Genomic DNA, 20,510 nt, shown 5'->3' with positions numbered 1-20,510 from the left:
AACAGTGAATATTTTTTATATTAACATATTTCACATTATGCTCCAATGTTTTCACTTTGGATCGAGTCTTAAGCAGGTATGGGTCATTTTGTAGTACTCACCCAGCTTTTAAACTGGCAAGAGCGTCCTCTACTGATCGCTGATTGTATCGCACCATGTAACTATGCATGTCAGGATAATTTGTACGGATATTACGTTCTGTACTTCCATTTGGGACAGTTCCAAATCGGAAAGGTGGATATTGCTCTTGTGGTTTCTGGAACTGTTAATAAAGCACAGGGTGAAAGTAAAGCCCAAGGTTGAAAGAAAAACAAGCATCACAGCCATTGTCATTGACCATTTGATGATAAATGAGATTTAAAGAAAAACAGATAGCCCTGGAATGAAGCCTATTATTTTTAATTCCATGTAAATTGTACATAGAAGAAGATCATCTCTCACAATGATATAATAAAACAGAAACACTTCATCAGGATTCTTGAGCATCTTGATAAAGCCTTAGACTAACAGGAGCTAAATCCTGTTTTATTACTGGAGTCTATATTAATGCAAACAGCATACAAATGTACAACTATGCAAATCCTGAATATATTTCTGTAACAAGTCTATTATGTTTCTTACCCCCCAAAAAGATTAACTTTTGTTTCTTGTTCTTATTCTGCAGTGCAGGATGGGATTAGTGATTGTGGGGCAATACTAGTAACTGCAATGTAAGGCATGTTGAGAAATGTGTTAGAATATCTATATATATATCTAAAAGCCCTATATTAAAATAATTTAAGAATTTTTCTTGAATTTTTTTTTATCACGGACCCCTGAAAACACACCTTTAGGCAGAGCTTTTATAAATGCAATTCTTCAGCCCTATTTATCAGAATAATTGGGCAACAACCCAACACGAGAGTTCATTTATATGGCTGATATTGGATGATAAGGCCTGATTTATTAAAGCTCTCCAAGGCTGGAGAGGATACACTTTCATCAGTGAAGCTGGGTGATCCAGCACACCTGGAATATATCTGGTCCAGGATTCAAAACATTTGCTAGCAAATAGAGAAGAAATCCATTTCAGATTTGCTGGATCACCCAGCTTTACTGATGAAAATGTATCCTCTCCAGCCTTGGAGAGCTTTAATAAATCAGGCCCAAAGTCCTCACATGCTGGGGTTAAAACATGCTTTGTATCTAGGGTTCTTTGACTAGGGATGGGGTGATTACATTTATATATGGTGGAAGTCCAATGTAAAAGGTGCTATGGCCCCATACAACATAAATAGGATTGGGGTTATGGTAGGAGCCTGAGACATTACTGTAGAGCCAAACAAAAAATTGAAATGTTGCATTTATTTTTTATTCCTTTTATTACATTATAAAATAAATTGGTAATACAATTTTTTAGAATATATTTATATCTGTTCTACACTACGTATGCCAACATTACCTTGGGCATTAGGAGAGGTATGATAGTTACATGTAAACAGAATCAGAACTTAAAGGAAATTGTATTTTAAGGATGATAAAACATGACAATCTTTTGTGCAGGCAAGGATCTTTGCAGGGAGGTATTGCTCTATGTGCCACTTGAGGGTCCCATCCTCATTAGTACAATGCATATATATAAATAATTCCATCTTATTGATAACTAACTACATCTCATATTCCTAAGTATCCAGCAGTAACCCCACTTTTATGTACTTCTAAGGCGCCTAGTTTATTGGGCCTGATTTTATAAAGCTCTCCAAGGCTGGAAAGGATACACTTTCATCAGTGAAGCTGGGTGATCCAGCAAACCTGGAATGGATCCAAGATTCAAAACATTTGCTAACAAATAGCAAATGACTTTTAAGAAATTAATTCCAGGTTTGGTTGGTTGGAGAAAGTGTATCTCTTCCAACCTTGGAGAGCTTCAATAGGGTATCAGTTTCAGAATGTCAGTTATGCCTCATATATCTTGCATATTATGTCCTTTAGGAATCCTGAAGACAGTTATAGCCCTTTAGACTTTTTGTGAGGAGCAAGCTGGTTCCCCCAAATGGGATTTGCACTAAATCTGCCCATTTTGTTCGTGGTGGTTTGCCTCTGTGGTGTGTTTTATATAAATAATCTCTTTAGTTTCTGCAAGCCAAGTATGCAGCAGTCATTCTGCACATTGCTTTATGGATTGGTTTCCCATCAAGCCTTGGTTACCTCCATTACAGAGTGACAGCAACTGCGAGTAAGAACTTTTTAACTTTGTATATTGATAATGTCCATACTTTTATTCAAGACTACTAAATATGCAATTGGGTAAATCCAAATAAGGGCAGCAAAAAAGTCTTCTATAAGTTAAAGTTTACTAAAAGAATAGATTGAAAACAACTGAACAATATGATTCATTTTAGGAGTTACAGAATCCAAATCTAGATTTTGGAAATGGCAATGATAAAGATTACCAGTATGTAATTACAAAAAGTGTTTTAACAATATAGAGTTGTACCCCAATACTGGCACAAGAGAAGAGGAGGCTGTATGTACACTGGTAAGTCACAAGTTAATGGAAAGAGGACATTTAGTTGTTTTGAAAGGAACATATTAAAAATAGGTTGGCAATGCTGTCCCCCCCCCCCAAAAAAAAAAAAAAAAGGGGGGAAGCCCCTCCTCTTATTTCTAAAAAAAAAAAAAAATCAGTTATGAGCATTGATAAAATATTTTTTTCTGAAATGGCCGACAAAATGGAATAAAGGACAGAGAAGTAAATTGTGAAAACATAGGGTAGGGAAATGGAGGGGTGGACGAACTTGGCAATATCAGTGAACAGATAAGCTGGAAGACTTATAGCGTGACTTAAAGCAAAATCAATAACATAGATCAGGGGTGCCCACACTTTTTAGGCTTGCGAGCTACTTTTAAAATGACCAAGTCAAAATGATCTACCAATAATAAAAACTTGAATTTAATAACTCCTGTGCGCAGTAGAGTTTATTTTGAAAGGCAGGGCTCTGCGATCTATTCGCGTTGCCTTTGCGATCTAACAGTAGATCTTGATCCACCTGTTTGGCACCCTTGACATAGATAATGCAGTCTGTTGGTAAACTAAAATTGGCAGTTTTTACTTTTCTGTGTCCTCCCTGTTGACCCTGTCAGTAATCTGTTATTTCTCTTCCTATAACAAGTCAAGCTCTACCTCAAAAATAGAACCATTTAACCCTGACCGGAATGCTTACAATGTTATTTATTTATTCTTTAATTTTTTATCTTTAATTTAACTTTATTTATTATTAATCTTTATCCCCAAAAAAAAAAAGCTTTAACTGTTAAAAAGTTAGCAGGTGCTAAACTTTAATTTGGTATTCATTTACATAAAGTCCACCCATGTAACACTCCTTACTCCACAGGGCGGCTACGTTCCTCCTCTACAGAAACCGTACAATGACAGTAGCCACTGAATGGCAGGACCAGATTACCAGGTGAAAAATATTAGGAAAAAATAGAAAAAGAAAATGTATTAAGCCACCTTATCTAAGGACTGGTGAGCTGCAAAATGTCATATTTAGATACATCAATTGTAAGCTCTTCTGGGCAGGGTCCCCTCCTCCTGTGTCACTGTCTGTATTTGTCTGTCATTTGCAACCCCTATTTAATATACAACGTTGTTTAATATGTTGGCACTATATAAATCCTGTTTAATAATAGTAATTAATTCATTATGCTAAATATGTTTATAGTATTTAATGTCAAGTTTTAAAAACAACTAAATCTTCCATAAAATATCTACAGTATCAAACATGCAATGCAGGTAGGTATTACTCTAGTACAATTTAAAGGACACATCTTAGCATGTAGAATAGGAGACATTAGGATGCCAGCATTACTAAACACAATTCCCTCATTATAAAGAAACATGATTGCCTATAGAATTACAATGTAATAATAATTAAAACAATATCAGCACCAATCTACTACCACTAATCTCTTACTAATAATAATAATGATGATAAAACCCTGACTGACACACAAGGCATTTTCTGAAGAAAGTCTAACATATTTATATGTATATATAGAACACGTAAAAATAGATTCCCTTTTAGCTCCATACTTTCCTACCACACATGTCCTCTATTTTCAGTTCTCTTATGTTCCTCCTCTGCAGTCTGCAGATGGCTCTATGACTGTTCATGATCTTGCAGTGGCTGACAAGATAATAGCAATCTGTAACGGCCTGGCAATTAACAACATATGTTAATGATTGCAAACATAATGAAGAATGTCTGCTTTTTTTGTACCCATCCCAGAAATGTTACAACCTGTTGTTTGTTTACATCGATTTCATTTCTTATCTTTCTTTTCTTGATTTAGCTTTTTATGCATCATTTATGTCAGTTTTGTTCCTCTTTTAGTTTACAGTATGGGTTTAATTTCCATTTGCAATTTATCATTGCTTTGGTCTATCCATCAACTATGGTGATATGGCTGATCATCTATCTATTGATCTATTTATTTAATCCAGCACCGTCCACAGGCAGTGTCTGCTAGCTACATCCATTCTTTCATGGCTGTACACCATTCAACACAAGCATTGCATATTTGTTTGCTTGGTTGTGGCTCAATTCCTAGGCTTGGGGTAAAAGAGCAAGGCAACTGGTGGATGGAACCGCTGACCGCTGCTATAAGACCCTACTGTTGTGAAACTTAATGAGCATAAACGTTTGTCAGGAGAAACAATGAACAGAGGTCAGACTATATTTTTAATTATTTTACATTATTTATATATCAAGATTTATTATGACGGTTTTCCCACTCTCCTTTATTTTACAAGGTCAGAGCTAGGCAACAGATTTTAGTCATGGAGTCATGCATGGAGTCATTTAGTCATGCATGGAGTCTAAAGTGCATGCATGCATCATGGTTGTTCTGAAGTCTGAATCTTTGATCAAAAAGTTAGTGACTGATCACCAATGTTGAGTCATCAAATTTGATCACAAATGCTAATGGTGACCACAAATGGTCATGAAACACAAAGGGGCTTTTTAATTAAAGCTCTCCAAGGCTGGAGAGGATACACTTTCATCGGTAAAGCTGGGTGACCCAGCAAACCTGGAATGGATTTCTTAAAAGTCACTTGTTATATGTTAGTAAATGTTGTCAATCCTAGATCAGGTCCATTCCAGGTTTGCTGGATCGCTCTGCTTCACTGATGAAAGTGTAACAGTATAATCAAGAACTACTAAAGGAATTATGTACTGAGAAAAATGGAATCTTCAATTTTTGATTTTTTTCCCCACTTTCTAACTACTTGGCTGTCATGCTGAGCTGAAACTGTCAGTTGTTCCATAACACCCATCAAAGTATTAATATTGAAATACAGGATGCATGCATTTTCTATATTTAGTAATATTCCAGGAGATCAGGATCAGCTCAAAAAGATATGAAGTCCAATCAACGGACTTTAAACCACTGGCAATCAAAAATAGGGTAAAACGCCTTTGGTTTGTATTTATTTCAAGCAAAAGACAGTTCACAACACTAATATGATATTATGTCAGTAATACATTCCAAAAATTATTATGAAATTAGAATTTTCTTTAATCTGTCCTGAAGTTCCTGTAGTGTAGTGCAATACCTTCAGGCCCCACCTTGCACCTGAAGTGGCCTTCTTGGCACTGTCAGGTTACTCATATACAGCCATGTGAAATGGACAGCACCAGTCCCACATGGCCAGTTCCCCTATTCTGGAGACCCCCTTGTCTCTCTCAGCACTTCTGTAGCCCTATCACCTTGTATTAGGGTTGTTCCACTGCTGTTCTTTCTGCACAGCTTTTCAGACTTTATAGTCTTTCTGCTTGAGCCCATCTTGCCGCAGGCTCCATAATGGTCCTGATCTCCACATCTCAAATACCATCCCCATTGTATTAGGATCAGCCAGGTGCTTCAGAGCCACCTCCAATTACCTGACAGAGGAATAGAGTGTTTAGCCCATCCAGTCCTTTCAAGATTCTCCGGACCTGGATTCCAAATAATGAGCCACAAATCTGCAGCAGAACTGTTACCTTCAGCATTATCTAGGTCATTTAACCCCATTTTCCAGTTGAAATAAAAAAAAAAACACTACCAATTACCCTCTAAATCTGGCTTCACACTTCTCATTACACTATCTTTTTATCCTGTATATCTATCTGTTTATATCTATGTATTTATGCATCTACAGTATCTCATATATTTTGTTTTTATTTTGTCTAAGAGATTCCATGCCCTGTGGCTTTGTAGTGGAAGAACGTTGCAGTGTTATGGCCTTTTGATAAAGTGCCATGTTGTTAATTGCTACTACATGAACTTCATCAAGATAGCTTTCTGGCAATCAACTTTCCATTCTTAGTGCAACATTTGTAAGCATTCTGCTGGATGTGCTAATTGCATTCATCCTACAAAAAAAAAAAGACTTGTTAAAGAACTGACGTAAAAGAAAGGCTTAATGTGAATGAATTATTCCAGGTCAGGTCAATAAGTAAATTAAAGTAGAGAATACAATGTAATGCCTTAGTGGGAAAATGATCTATAGATTTCCTATTGATTACCCCTTATACAAAACAGTCTAAAAATAATGGAGACTGCTAATAGAAAACAGGGAACACTGGAAATAAAGTAGTTGACTATAGCTATGGTTCCCATTTCCTTTTGTACTATTTCTAACTAGCCAAATAGTCTGTATGTTTGTAGAACAAGTAACCTTGTATTTTATTCAGAAGGGCGGACACCTTTTTCTAAGTTTCTTAAAAAAGCAAAGAAGAAACTACTATCACACCATAATCATAGCTCCATAACCCTTAGACCCCATTCTCATGGTAATTTTACTAAACCCTAATAATCCCTAATGTAAACACAAAGCAGGTGCCTAATAATCCCTAATGTAAACACAAAGCAGGTGCTGAGACCCAACTTTACTGCTTTTTCTAAAAAAACAAATTGAGGAATAATTACCCCACAATGCCTGCAGCTACATAGGTCAGTGGGGGCTTGTTTTAAACCCAACAACCTGATAGTAACGGCCACAGGTTCACTTTAGGGGTTTTGTATACATGTTATACATGAGGGTTTTGTGCATCAGAACTGCTATTCTACTAATCTCTATCAACAGGAAAGTAAAGCAGCTTGATGCAGCTCAAAAGGATGTTAGTTGAGGAAAGGAAAAAGTAAAGAGCACATGTGAAAGACATGTAAAGGACATTCTTAAAAGTATTACCTTATTTAGAAAAGACTAGAGAATAAAGTTTTGGGCTTGTCCATGGTTTTCCATTTCCAACCCCCAAGGACCAAGATCCACATACCATTTCACAGCAGTAAATTTAGTAAGTTGTGATTTACAAAGAGTCAGAAAATATGAAAGTTCTAAAAGTTAGGAAAGTTCTGGCCTGTATGGGGCCCTTAAGAACTAGAATTGCACAAGCTGTCTGTATAAATCAGTTTATGATACCTGAACAGGTATAATTCAGACTAATATTACCATTTAGTCTAGGAACTGACGTATGGGATTTGGCCTTCTCAAAAAGCTTTCATTTGTATACTGACATTCATTTTCTGCAGCCGGCTGCTCTGCTAGTTAAATCAAATTGTTGCTTGTATCCTCCTGGCCTTGAATCTGAGTCTAGGGAATTGTGCCTCCCTGAGGTCTATAATTCCAAAATTATCTTCTGTCTGAGACCACTGTAGCCTTACCTGCACACATCATAGTAAATGGAATGGCATAGCACAGAGTCACCCATAGTCCAGGCTAGGAACTGGAAGGTGTAATTAAACTCTACAGGATCTATTTATAAAACAGTGAATTGGACATTCAATAAAACATTCCCTGGTGGAGAATCGATTACTGCCATTGAAACATAAGACCTTGGAAGATTCTCCACCAAAGAATGTTTCACTTAATTTCAGATTCACTATTTTATATATATAAAAATAACACATAAAGTGAGAATGGGGCAATTCATCATTTCTGACAGGGTCAACAGGGTTCTGTTTGCACATAATAGCATATATAACAAAATACCTGCAATTGTATTTAACAGAGCAGGTAATAAGTGAATAAAAAATAAAAGTTCATTGGTATTTAGATACCCTTTCAGAGAAAAAATTTTTGGGCTTTTTAATTTACCAGTACTAATTTGATTTAAATATTACCTGCCATGGAGAAACTTGTTGCTTCCTACCATTAAAGCTGTGAATTGCCTGGTTATAATGGGCCTGATTTATTAACGTTCTCCAAGACTGGAGAAGAAAGACTGTCAAGGGAGAACTTGGGTGATCCAACAAACTTGGAATGGGTTTCCTAAAAGTACGTTGTTGTTGTTAGTTAGTAAATGTTTTTAATCCTGGACCACTTAGGTTCACTCATGATAGTCTATCTTCTCCAATCTTGGAGAACTTTCATAAACCAGGCTCAATGTCGGTAAAGATTCACACTGGCCTAAAATTTCTCTGAAGTTTGTTAGATCAGGAAGATGGAAATATCGGAAGACCTTTTCAGCAAGCTTCGCCATGGTCAATAATTCACAGTATCTGGTCAGTACACATATCCATACCTAAACATCATGCTGCCCTGGTCTGCCTTGGCATCTAAATGGTGCCGTCCTTTAGTACAAGCTCTGCCTCCTGTGTTAAATGTAAATATTTCAGTTCAACCTACTGTTAGAATTATAAATAACTCCTGATCTGATTCCTCCCATCACCCTTTGTACCTCCTCCTCAACAGTTCAGTTTTTCTTCAAAATCGGCCAGAAAATTAAAACCAAATCATTTATCAAAGTTTATAAATTCTGAGTTTTTGCACTGCCCCCCCATCCCACTGTCCTAGGCACATACCTACAAGTACCATTGTGATAAATACAGCCATATAAGCATTAGCAATTTTGAATAGAACTGTCAGAAATACAGGGTTCCTTAACCATTCAATGACTGATAATTAATGTAAGGAAGGAATGGACTTACCTTTCGGTCACTTAGACCAGACACTGTGTCTATGTATTGCTCCTGAATCATGAATGCAGCAAGGTTGGCAGTATAACTGGCTAAGAAGATGACCGCAAAGAAAGCCCAGACTAGCACCATGATCTTGCTTGTAGTCCCACGAGGATTTTGTATTGGAACTGAATTATTAAACACCAGTGCCCAGAGGAGCCATAATGACTTGCCAACTGTAAAGCTTGGGCCTCCTAAACCTGAGCAAAAATTTATAAAAATGTTAATAAAACACATAAATAGCACAATTTATAGCCACAATAATTTATTCTTGTCATATTTTTATAGCAGCATAGTTGTCTGTATCCCCAATAAGGATATCCACCCCTCTACATTAAACTCTCTGATAAACCTTCCTGGTGAATTTTAGCACTCTATGCAATGAAGATGATCATTGGTAGACATGTTTAAGGATCAGCCTGGGTGGCAACATTGGCCCCTTCCATAGATACAGTAATCAGTGTAGATGTGAAACAGTTATTACTCATATGATCTGCTGCTCACAGATCGGTCCTCATTCTCTATCGTTGCAAAAACCAAATCAACACAGATGTCTGCTCCTCTGCTAAGTGCTTTGATTTCTTCCACTGGCTCCCACATTACTATTATTTACTATGGGGATGTAGAGATCAGCAGGAGGAACCACACACCATATTGGAGGATCAGGTATCTAGAACTACCAGAAATGTTCAACATAGAAGATTCTTCAGGTATGTGAACGTTTACTAGAACAGAACTAGAAGTTCAACGGTGCAGGCAGATGAGTAATAACTGAAATAAATGTTTTTTCTTTATTGAATCATTTAAATATTGTATTACAATATTTTAAAACATAATCACTGAAAATACATTCTACAGTCAATTTAACATGCTTTATTTTTCTCTGTATTATACCAGTTTACAGATAACATTTTCTTAACAAAAAAACTGTCCAAATTGTAAGAAAAAATATTTATGTATCCATAATTTGTTGTTCTTACAAGTTAAGAAGCAGAGACTATTCTTTTTATGTTCATATATATCACAGTTTCCACTCACACATTCAATATACCTACAACATTTATCTCTTTTTACAGTTGTCTGTGACTCACTCTATCTTTGAACACTAAACTAACTTTCAGTGAGTCTTTGTATCCACCATATTCATTTATTTGTGGTTGACTGATTCACAATACTACTTCAGACTATAGCATGGCTCCCCTTATAGGTGCAAAATAAACACCCATTACTGCTACAGTTACACTTTGCAACTTATAGAACCAGAGAGGAAAGCTTGTACTGTGATGATCAGAACTGGTTAGAACAATTAGAAAATAGCTAACAATATGTATTCTTCTAGCTGTGTGTGCCTTCCCTGACACAGATGCCAGTAGTTGCTGTACATACTGTTTTTTTGCTAAGGTTCCAGGTACAGTAAAAGGTGCACTTATATATTTTTCAATAAGTATGCACAATAGTTTTGAATACTTTACTGGAAAAATATTGACATTATATACAGAAAGTCCTTGGGTTACATACAAGATAGGAACAGTAGGTTTGTTCTTAAGTTGAATTTGTATGTAAGTCGGAACAGGTACATTATTTTAATAAATGCAATTAGGACTGGTATTTGTCTCAACATATTATTAGGCAGCATGGTGTCAGCTACTTTATAAAAACCGCACTGTGGGTTAATCACAAACAAAGCAAAAAAAAAAAATTATGAAGCCTAGATATTCATTAACTTCTGGAGCAAGCTGTGCTTTGATATGCAAAAATAAACAACTGCGGAGTTTGTCTTGGTCATTAAAAAGTTATAGGAGGGTGCAGAAAGAACTCAGTCCTTAATATAACCCACAACCTCAGCTGTGTTTAGCAAAAGATTTCTTCTACAAGCCATGCAAACTGACCCCCTTCCCCACATCAAGCCTCCCTCCCGCACACGAGCAGCAGGGAAGCCCCGTTGGTATCTAGGAGTCATCCGTATGCCGGATGTCTTTAACTTGGGGACTACCTGTAGTATAAATAATGCAAATCAGATTGTTACTAACCTTAACATCCCCAAAATGGCAAACAGCCTAGTAGAGTGGTGGATGTTTTACATGAACCTGTATTTGCTTCCTACTGGTACAACAATTGGTTTAATTTTCTTCCATCCCTAGCCCGCTCTCAGCTTTTGTATTCACTAATTTTCTTCTCTTCAGACTTTCACTATTTTGTTTGGCCACTGGGAGTGAGCAGTGTTCTCCTCAGACCGTTTTAGCCGGGTGCACCGCCTGGGACTTTTTGGTGACCACCTGGTTGTTTTTGGGTGGTTACTGAAGAGTTGGGTTACAATACAGGGGCTGCCACATGCCTACATTTCCTTCCCACCTGGCTCAAAAAACATTCTGGGTTGAACAATGGTCAGGGATAGTACTGAGCAAATCATGACCCTCCCCGTGCCCCTATATGAATGGTGGGTGCATAAGTGACCAGTCACAAAGAATCAGCACTGCCATGTGAAAGAGAGGGGAGTAACGTACAAAGAAGTGGGGGAATGAAGAAAAAGTGAGAATCTGCTGCTGGTGAGGCTAATAATAAAGTAGTTGCTTTACCTGACATTAGCAAAGCACATGTTTAAAGGGATCATTCAAAATGCTTACTTCTCAGTCCCCGCAAAGGGATAAAATATCCAACATACCTGGAAGTGTTAAATACCTGGGGTGGCAATAGCTTTTGAATAGAACAAAGACTGTAATTATGAAAAGACAGGTGAGTATTAATAATTTATTATACAGGATGCTCAGAATGCCTTGACCAGTAGTCCATCCATCATTCCAAAATGCTTTTGAGGATTTTTGACACATATAACTGTCCTCTCAAGGATTCGCCAAGCCCAGTCAGCAAGGCAAGGGCAAAGGCATAGACAGGATATATACGGTATATATACAGGTTTGGAACACTGAAAGCCACACCAGCTTGATTTTTAAGAATCAAAAGTTTCAATGATAGGTGCTATCACAGGACAACAGGTTCAAACACACCTGAACAGGTGTCAAATTAACCAAGTTTTACTTTTAACTGTGAAAAGATGGCATCGGGCAACCTTATTGCTGTACACTATGATTGCGCTGGGCTGCCCATTCAAAGGAATAAGATGCTAAATGCAACTCATGACAACTCACAGGAGTTTTGGAACACAAAGCCCACAGCTGTAGAGGGAATTTAGCTTAACTTCTTATCATGTTTAATTATACTTTAAACCATAATTGTTTTTCCATCAGATGCAACATTAAACATAACACAAGTTGGGGTCTGAAAAACGCAGCCTCCCTTCTACTCCTGCAGTGTGTGGCTGATGATTTCAATGAGTACATAATATAATTCTTTCCTCCTAGTACCATTCAAACTGAACAGAATAATGGACAAAAATAATTGATTTCACACCATCTGTGGGAAATTTTGTCAAAACTAGGGCAGCTGGTTGATGGATTAGGAATACTTACAAAACAGAAAAGTTAAGTTTTAAATTTGTTTTGCACAGAACTTTGTACTGCACGTAGAACACACTGTACTGCAAACACACTTTAAAAGAGTAATTTGGAAAGCCATGGACTGGTTGTTGTTTTATACATTTGTGTTTTGTTTTTTTCTTGCACAGTTTTTACAAATTGTTTGTCTTTTTATTGAATATTAATAATGTTGCGGCACCTTTTGCTAATATATTTATTAACATTTCATTGCGGTTATCATTATTGTAAAGGTCAATTCATATATGATTCAGTCAATTATATTAAGGTATACAGTAAATAAACATATGCTATAAAACAATACAGTACATATTAAAATGTAATATTATCCAAAACTAACTTGAGGGCCAGGGGTCAGCATACATTTTAACAAAAGCAGTACATTTAGTAAGGTCTGCTTTATAAAGTGAGAAACTTTACATATACAGGTAGTCCCCAGAATAAATACGAGATCAGGACTGTAGTATTGTTCTTAAGTTGAATTTGTATGTAAGTCGGAACAGGTACATTATTTCAATAAATGCAATTAGGACAGATGTTGGTATCAACATATCATTAGGCAGCATGGTGTCAGTTACTGTATAAATTCTCACATATCTATATTGTGTACGGTCGTTCAGTGATCGTGCATGTTTCTGCAATACAGTTTCTCCTTTATATGTCACTCCCTGCATCGTTCAAATGATTGTATCTAGCCTGTGTACACTATTGGTGGATTATATTTGAACGATTGTATCGTTATAGCATGTACAGAATTGTGCACAATACGATCATTCAAATATAATCCTGTTTAATCGTTGATTGGTCGTAATTGTTCGTTTTCTAACGATAATTATTGGAAGTGTGTACCTAGCTTAACATCATCCTACACTGACCACTTATAATGGCTAAAGACCCAACACCTGGAAGAGGCTGGGGAAAAAAAGTTGGCTCTGGCAAGGGAGCAGAGATAAAAAAAATGCCCAATCTGTTGTAATGTAATGTAAAATTATCTAGGTCAGGTAATCTATGATCAGAAAAAATGTCATGTTTTGTAAAGCAAAAAAATTGTTCATTACTAAGAGGTTTTTTATTAGTGAAGTAGTTAAATGCAAAAATAAAAGACAAGGGTAAAAGTGTGAAAGTAGTGTAAACATTTTTTTCATGCAAACATTATAATAAAAACTGTGTATTTAGTTCAAATATATTGAAGTTCCCTTCTAGTGAAAAATGTGTGTGTAACAAGGAGTTAATAATTCAGATGGATAAAAAAGACTGGCAACAGGGGTGAGGGGGGTTAGAAGTCTTTATACTGTGCTACTACATACAAGGGGCTACATGTGGAATAGTGAATGCATGTAGCCTGCCGGCAAGTTGATTGTATTTAACATTTTTACTTTTTAATAATCTTAGCCCTATAAGAGTAGGCAAAGTCTTGGATAGCGAAGAAAGTTGAGCGTATCAGAACCAAATGGCTGAGAAATGAATTTGAAATTTGGAAAAGGTGTTTAGATTTAGATACTAGAGAAGAGATGAGAGATAAGGAATAGGATTATCTTTCGTCCTTGTAGGAACAAAATGTGAATTACAGAGTGTGAAATCAAACTCAGAGTGAGATTTCCTTATATACCATTTACCAGTTTGGGAATATTTTTGGAGGTAACGTGAATATTTGATATTCTGTGTATGTGGATTGTAAACAGGTGCAGGAAAGTGTTGCAGAAGCTATATTGTATAAGCCTAATTCTAATAAATCTAAGTTTACGTGGGGTAAAAGGAGAGTAACTCACATGTGTGTATGATCTACCGTCTGGAAGGAAGGTAAAGAAATTAAATGTATTGTCAGTTATAGGGTTGAATTTGAAAACAGGGATTTTAGTGTTGATGATGTTTAAATGGGAGATTAAATTACTTGTATGGGAGAAGTTAAAAACAACATTTTTTTCTTGGAAAAAATACAATGTTCAAGGTGTATAAAAATGCAGTGCTCGTGTTTCCACCTCTGCCAACCACAGCCTGTCTAATATCTGAGTCAATGACTTATTTAACTCACTTTCTGTATACCAGGACTACCATGGACATACCCTTGTGGGTTTGCCATCACATTGTCCTGAGCAGAATAGAAGAAGGGGTAAGGGTAGTAACATTTTCTCCAATAGTAAGGATAGAGTCACAAAACAAGAAGTATGAAAGCCATGTATATTAAGCAGTGTGGTTAGATGAGCCAGAAAGGAAGTATCTAACTGGCTAGATAACTGTAACAACTCAGCAAGTATTGATTTAAACATAGATAATACTAAAGACAATATCAGGTGACTGATGTGATAAATGCAGTTAGGTGACAATAACACATCATTTCCTCCTTTCTGTTTTGACATGTGGTTAAAGAGCAATCCAAATGAAGAAATGCAGAAGAAGGGTCAGTGTCAGTGCCAATAAGTAACTTCTGTTGATTCCAAAGTTTTCCATATAAAAGACAGTATTGGGTTGGTTACTGATATGATAGATGCAGTTAGGACAATAATGTACCTCTTCTCTGGCTGTATTGGCATGTGGTAAAGGAGCAATTTAACTGTTATTTCATTTACTCTATGTCCACTGTTTTGGAATTATATAACCAGATAAAGGGCCGGCATGGTGGCCAGCACGATGGCTCAGGGGTTTGCACTCTTGCCTTTGCAGCGCTAGGCCCCAGGTTTAAATCTTAGCCAGGACACTATCTGCATGGAGTTTGCAGGTTCTCCCTGTGTCTGCATTGGTTTCCCCCAGGTACTCTGGTTTCCTCCCACATCCCAAAATCATGCAGTTAGGTTAACTGGCTCCCCCTCAAATTGACCTTAGACTACATTAATGACATACGACTATGGTAGGGACATTAGATTGTGAGCTCCTTTGAGGGACAACTAGTGACATGACTATGGACTTTGTACAGTGATGTAATATGATGGTGCTATATAAATACTGCGTAATATTAATTGTTTTGTTAGTAGACTAACATAAATAAATTATTATCTAGTTGTTTATATGAGTTCTACGATTCTAGTTCGCACAACAACTCTTTTTTATTAACTGAATGTGTACTGTAATTTCACTTATCTTTCAGAGACTGATAATGTAAAAGTCTTCTCTTACGTTTTCCATTGTTTATGTTCTGGTCGTATCCCATGGGGCTGAAATACTCAAAGATGAAGACTGTCACAGCAACAACAGACAGACACATGACAAACATCATCATCCAGACTGCGGGACTGTAGGGCTCTGGGGAAAAAAAAGGCTTAGTTATATGGAGCTCATCACTGTATATTGACAATGTAAAACCTACAATCATGGTCATTGTGAAAGCAAAATAAAAAATCACAAACTAAACATCTAGTGGAAAATAGCAGCAGAAATAAGAGTCAAGCATAAACTAGATAAAGATAATAAATAATGGAAAGAAATACTGCCTAGGCATCTATAAGTGGATCAGATATATGAGAGGACTCAGAGATAAAATTGTGGGGGATAAGGTGGGTACAATGGGAAGAGAGGCCCCCCTTACACTATATAATCATATGGGATTCCATTGAAGGTTTCTTAGGACAATTGTAAATAGTGAAGCTGAATGTTACTGCTTACTGTATAATATAATTCCCTGTGTTGTAGAATTGAACCAGAAAATGAAAGGGAGAGGAAGTATTAGGAGGTTGTTGCAAAACAAGGCTGACAACATTATTCAAAAACTTGGATAAGTTAGGTTAACTGTCGTCAACCTACAACAGGACTTAGGACTTAATTTCTAAATAAATAGATCAACAGATAACGTTTGTCATTTAAAAGGATAAAACACATTAAAAATTGTAAATTTTGACAGGGACAGCGTAAAATAGTATTGGTGATCCACAAAATCCGTGCAGACTATGGATATGTACACCTATTGAATATAGAATACAAATGAGGAGCATTAAAGAAGGAATTATTTTTTTAAATAAGGACCTTCTGAAATTTTGATATTCCAAGGAGGAACTCTGTACTGCTGATTTGAAATGGATTGAATAATAAGGATACAAAAAATACCTAAGCATTTTAAATACCAGAGTGCAAATACTTGATCGGCAATCCTTTGGGATAGTGTCTTACATTATTTGGATGGTGTATAGAAACAGTACAATTCCAAGGCCAGCCAAATCTTTTTTGTTTTTAAATAGAATAAGGAATAGGTATTTATGCCAGTAACCAAGGCAAAGCGATTTACCCTCCTTTAATGTTGTGTCACCAGAAGAGAAAATTAAGATTTAGGGATGCAGAGAGCATTAGAACCACCTTATCTAGTAAAACATAGAAGAACCATCCTGTTGGGTTATAGTTGTTTTAGGTCTCATTTTGTGAGATTTCTTACTGCCTGTTTTATCGTACAAAATGTTTTGCAATTTTAGCATTTTCCTTAATTAGAAATGCAAATTTTAGGCTGGGAAATAAAAAATATTAATTGTTATACCATTTAAACCACCACAAATATTGGGCAAAAATAAAAAACATCATAGAATATATTTATTTATTGCATGCCCAATGAAAGACTAAAGAGTAATTATGTGTATATATGTAATTGTATTGGGATAGTCTCACCCAGGAAAGCTGACGGAGATACAGTTCCATTGCTACGTGATACTAGGACACTGATTCCTGTTTCAACAAATGGAACCGAAAAATCCACAATCTCTGAACGTTCCTCATTTATTGTGAGTGATCCAATAGCTATATGAGCACGCTGGTAATAAACCTGCAGAATGGTAAAAAGAAAAAGGGGGGAAAGGAAAGGATAAAAAGCCAAAGGGTGAGTAAATGATCACTAAATGACAGAAAATGTGGGTACCAAAGGAAGAATATCAGAATATCAAACAAAATAATGTAAGTTTATATTTTTCTACATGTCATAGATCTCAACTACATAGCAATCTTTTTTGTATACCAACTTCTGAAATCCATAATTGTCTTATATTTCAAAAATATTGGGACAGAGTTTTACAAGTGTTTCCTCTTCTGTACTAAATTGCTCATTTGTATTTCACTGCACAATGTAAGCTTCTCAGATTGGCATGAGAAAGTTTAGTAAGCCAGATAGACCAGCTTGTTTTTACCTGTTCTACTGACAAGGTCTCATTTCCTGACCAGAGGACATCCACCATCATCTAGCTCTTTCCTCCATAGCCTTAGGTAGCTATGCGATAATTGTCCCAGTGATGGTATTGTTGGGCGATGGTATTGTTGGACGATGGATGACGAATGATCATAATGGAAGTGGAAGGGGGAGAAAGCGCAGCGGGGTGCAGCTCCGCGTTCACTTGTACTTGTTCATGATCAGTCTTTGATCCTTTCCTTTGTCGTTGGAAAGGATCAAAGACTGATCATGAACAAGTGCTGTACATACAGCACTGTTCTGCTCTATAGAGAGAGGAGGGGGAGAACGCGGAGCTGCACCCCGCTGCGCTTTCTCCCCCTTCCACTTCCATTATGATCATTCGTCATCCATCGTCCGTGGATCCGCCAGGACGGTCGGTCGACGATGGACGACGAGCGCTGTACACATGCAAGATTCTCTTCTGATATCGGCCCTGAGCCGATTGTCGGACGAGAACCATTGCACGTGTGTATATAGCCTTACACATTGTGGCCCACCACTTCCATTTAATGGATTTTTAGTTCTTCAATAGGGTGGTCTGCATGTACTTGCATTTCACCAAGGAACATCCACTACAGAATAACACACACCCATCAAGGTGTTTTGATTTTTGTCACCAGTTATGATCTTTCTGCATTGCGTAGAGAAGCACAAAAGCCCAACAATACCATCCCTCGGCCTAAAATAATGGAGAAGGGATGAGGAGAGAAGGAAGGAACCATGGAAGGCAAATATAAGCAGAATAAACTACATCCATAAGCTTTACCACTCTACTAATAGCTAGTCAACCATACTAAAAGATTGATCATTCTAAAGAAATGCAATGCATGTGGTTACCAGGCATCAACATCAGCTTGAAAAAATTGAATTATAATAGAATCAAATGTTTACCTCTCCAATCATTCCATTCCACACCCCTCGTACAAGCTTTCCGTGCTTGCCATTGGTCACCAGATAAAGATCATACGAAAACTTAACAGTACGTGCCAATTTCTTCAAGATGTCAATGCAGAACCCCTTGCAGCACAGCTTGGAGTAGGGTTCCCCTGAACTGCTAAGGAATAAAGAAAGACTCTGGGAGTAGTCCAGTAATAAAAATTGGAGTACAGCAACAAAATCCTTAGATTGCTACATTATGTTTTTGGTTACATCAGGGGTGTCAAACTCTGGCCCGGGGGCCAAATCTTTCCCGCAACATCCTTTATTTTGGCCCCCAAAGGAATCCTAAATATGAATTGCAGCTGGCCCGGCGCTGCATTGAAATAGTGGTGCTACTACAATTCCCGGCATTGCATTGGACTGTTTTTTAGACGCAGGGAATTGAAGTAGCGCTGCTATTTCTCTATTATAGGCTTGTTCCAGATCGAATGTTAAGCAAAACCTCTTTTTTCCATATGAAAAGGTTTTATATCTAATGAGAAGGAAACATTTCCTTAATTTTTTCAAAAAATTTCAAGTTTGGAACGCAACTTTGAGTAAGTTTTTATTTTGGCCCTCTATGTATTTGAATTTGACACCCCTGGTTACATTGACCTACCATAATAAAAAATAAAATCCTTCTATCTTTATTTTTATCACCCAATTAAATCCCAATTTACCTCAAAGTTAGGTTGCTCTGCTTGCGACAAGGCACAGTGTTCCGTACACAGTCTCCCGTTACTGGATCTGTGCTCTCAACGATAACAAATGGTCTCTCTTCTAAGGTGGCTACAGTTAGATGACGTGTATCAGTCACAGGCTGTTGACCAGTACCATATCGTGGCCATACAGGGTACTTCATCCGTATTATACCATGATCCCACCTGCCAACCTAGAGAACAGGAAAGTTTCCATGGCTGAGGAAGTTTTTCACAGCAGAAAAGAAGAAGATAGAGGATGCCTTACCTCCTCCCACACTCGTTGAGGAGTCAATGTAATAACTAACATGGAAGGATCTCGTAGAAATCCTTGAGTATTGAAGGACAGGTCTCTCTCCTGCCAAACTATATTGAGCATATGCCTAGGAGATGGACACAGAAAAGGAATTATAAGGGTTTTAATAAGCTAAGACAATACTGTAGATAAATTTTAAATAAATAGTTCGGAGTACTTAGAATATAATATTTAATGTAGAGAGTTTCCTCATATTCATTTTAGAGTTAACAGCAGAACACAATAACAAACTGAACAAAACACAACGTCTACCCAGTGGCCTGTTTAACTTCCTCTTCAATACCTTCACTGTTCAAGGTTGTGTCCCTGCCCTAGGGCTATACATAAAACTATAATTTCATAATTTAACTTAAAGCGTATGTCCAGCCAAAGCTTGTTTTCCTGTTCTGGATAGACTGGGAAAAGGTTAGAGCTCCTTTCAGGTTTTATTACTATCTAGGCCTCAATAGGAGAGATTTCTTCTGTTCCCTGATAAGATTTCACCAGGAGGAGAGTGAAAAAGATCTGCCACAGGACACAAAAAAATTCTCACAGTTGTTCCAGGAAAATCTTTCTAAATAAATCCCAGATAAAAATAGAAAAACAGAAAGGGATTCTAGCCCTTCCACAATATTTGGCTGAATTTACATTTTAATTACTTTGCTTGTATTGTGAAACACATGTGTAACAGGGGGTATCTGTAAAATACACTTGCCGGCCAAAAAATAAATCCAAAGCAATAAGCTTACAAAATAAGGTCATCTGACTGCCTGAAAATAATGAAGGACCAGGTTTTGCCATGAATTCATATTTTCTTCCCTGATGTCATGGGCATATTCCAAGAACACTATGATTTATCAGGCTCACATTCCTAAAATGGTTTAGGGACGACATCATTTTAACATATGTATTGGTCATGACAGATTCTAGACCCTAACCCCCATTGAGGCAGTCTAATGAAACATCTGAGCGTGTGAACTTTTTAT

The 20,510-nt window shown here is 37.0% G+C and overlaps 1 protein-coding gene across 2 annotated transcripts in view; it reads right to left on the bottom strand.

Annotated features, from left to right (window-relative positions):
- GRIN2C (glutamate ionotropic receptor NMDA type subunit 2C) overlaps nt 1–20,510 on the bottom strand; it is a 41,865-nt gene that overhangs the window by 8,816 nt on the left and 12,539 nt on the right. Inside the window, exons 4-10 of one of the 2 annotated variants that reach the window (XM_072403943.1) lie at nt 19,498–19,612; nt 19,212–19,423; nt 18,505–18,667; nt 17,061–17,214; nt 15,588–15,713; nt 8,956–9,185; nt 102–262 (exon numbers count right to left, since the gene is read on the bottom strand). In XM_072403943.1, the coding sequence (XP_072260044.1) occupies nt 102–262; nt 8,956–9,185; nt 15,588–15,713; nt 17,061–17,214; nt 18,505–18,667; nt 19,212–19,423; nt 19,498–19,612 (1,161 nt within the window). The remainder of the gene's footprint in view (nt 1–101; nt 263–8,955; nt 9,186–15,587; nt 15,714–17,060; nt 17,215–18,504; nt 18,668–19,211; nt 19,424–19,497; nt 19,613–20,510) is intronic. The other variant, XM_072403944.1, reaches the window with a different exon arrangement.

Source organism: Pyxicephalus adspersus, chromosome 3, assembly GCF_032062135.1.
Source record: "Pyxicephalus adspersus chromosome 3, UCB_Pads_2.0, whole genome shotgun sequence".
NCBI classification, from domain to species: Eukaryota; Metazoa; Chordata; class Amphibia; order Anura; family Pyxicephalidae; genus Pyxicephalus; species Pyxicephalus adspersus.
This window is presented reverse-complemented; position numbering and strand designations above follow the sequence as displayed.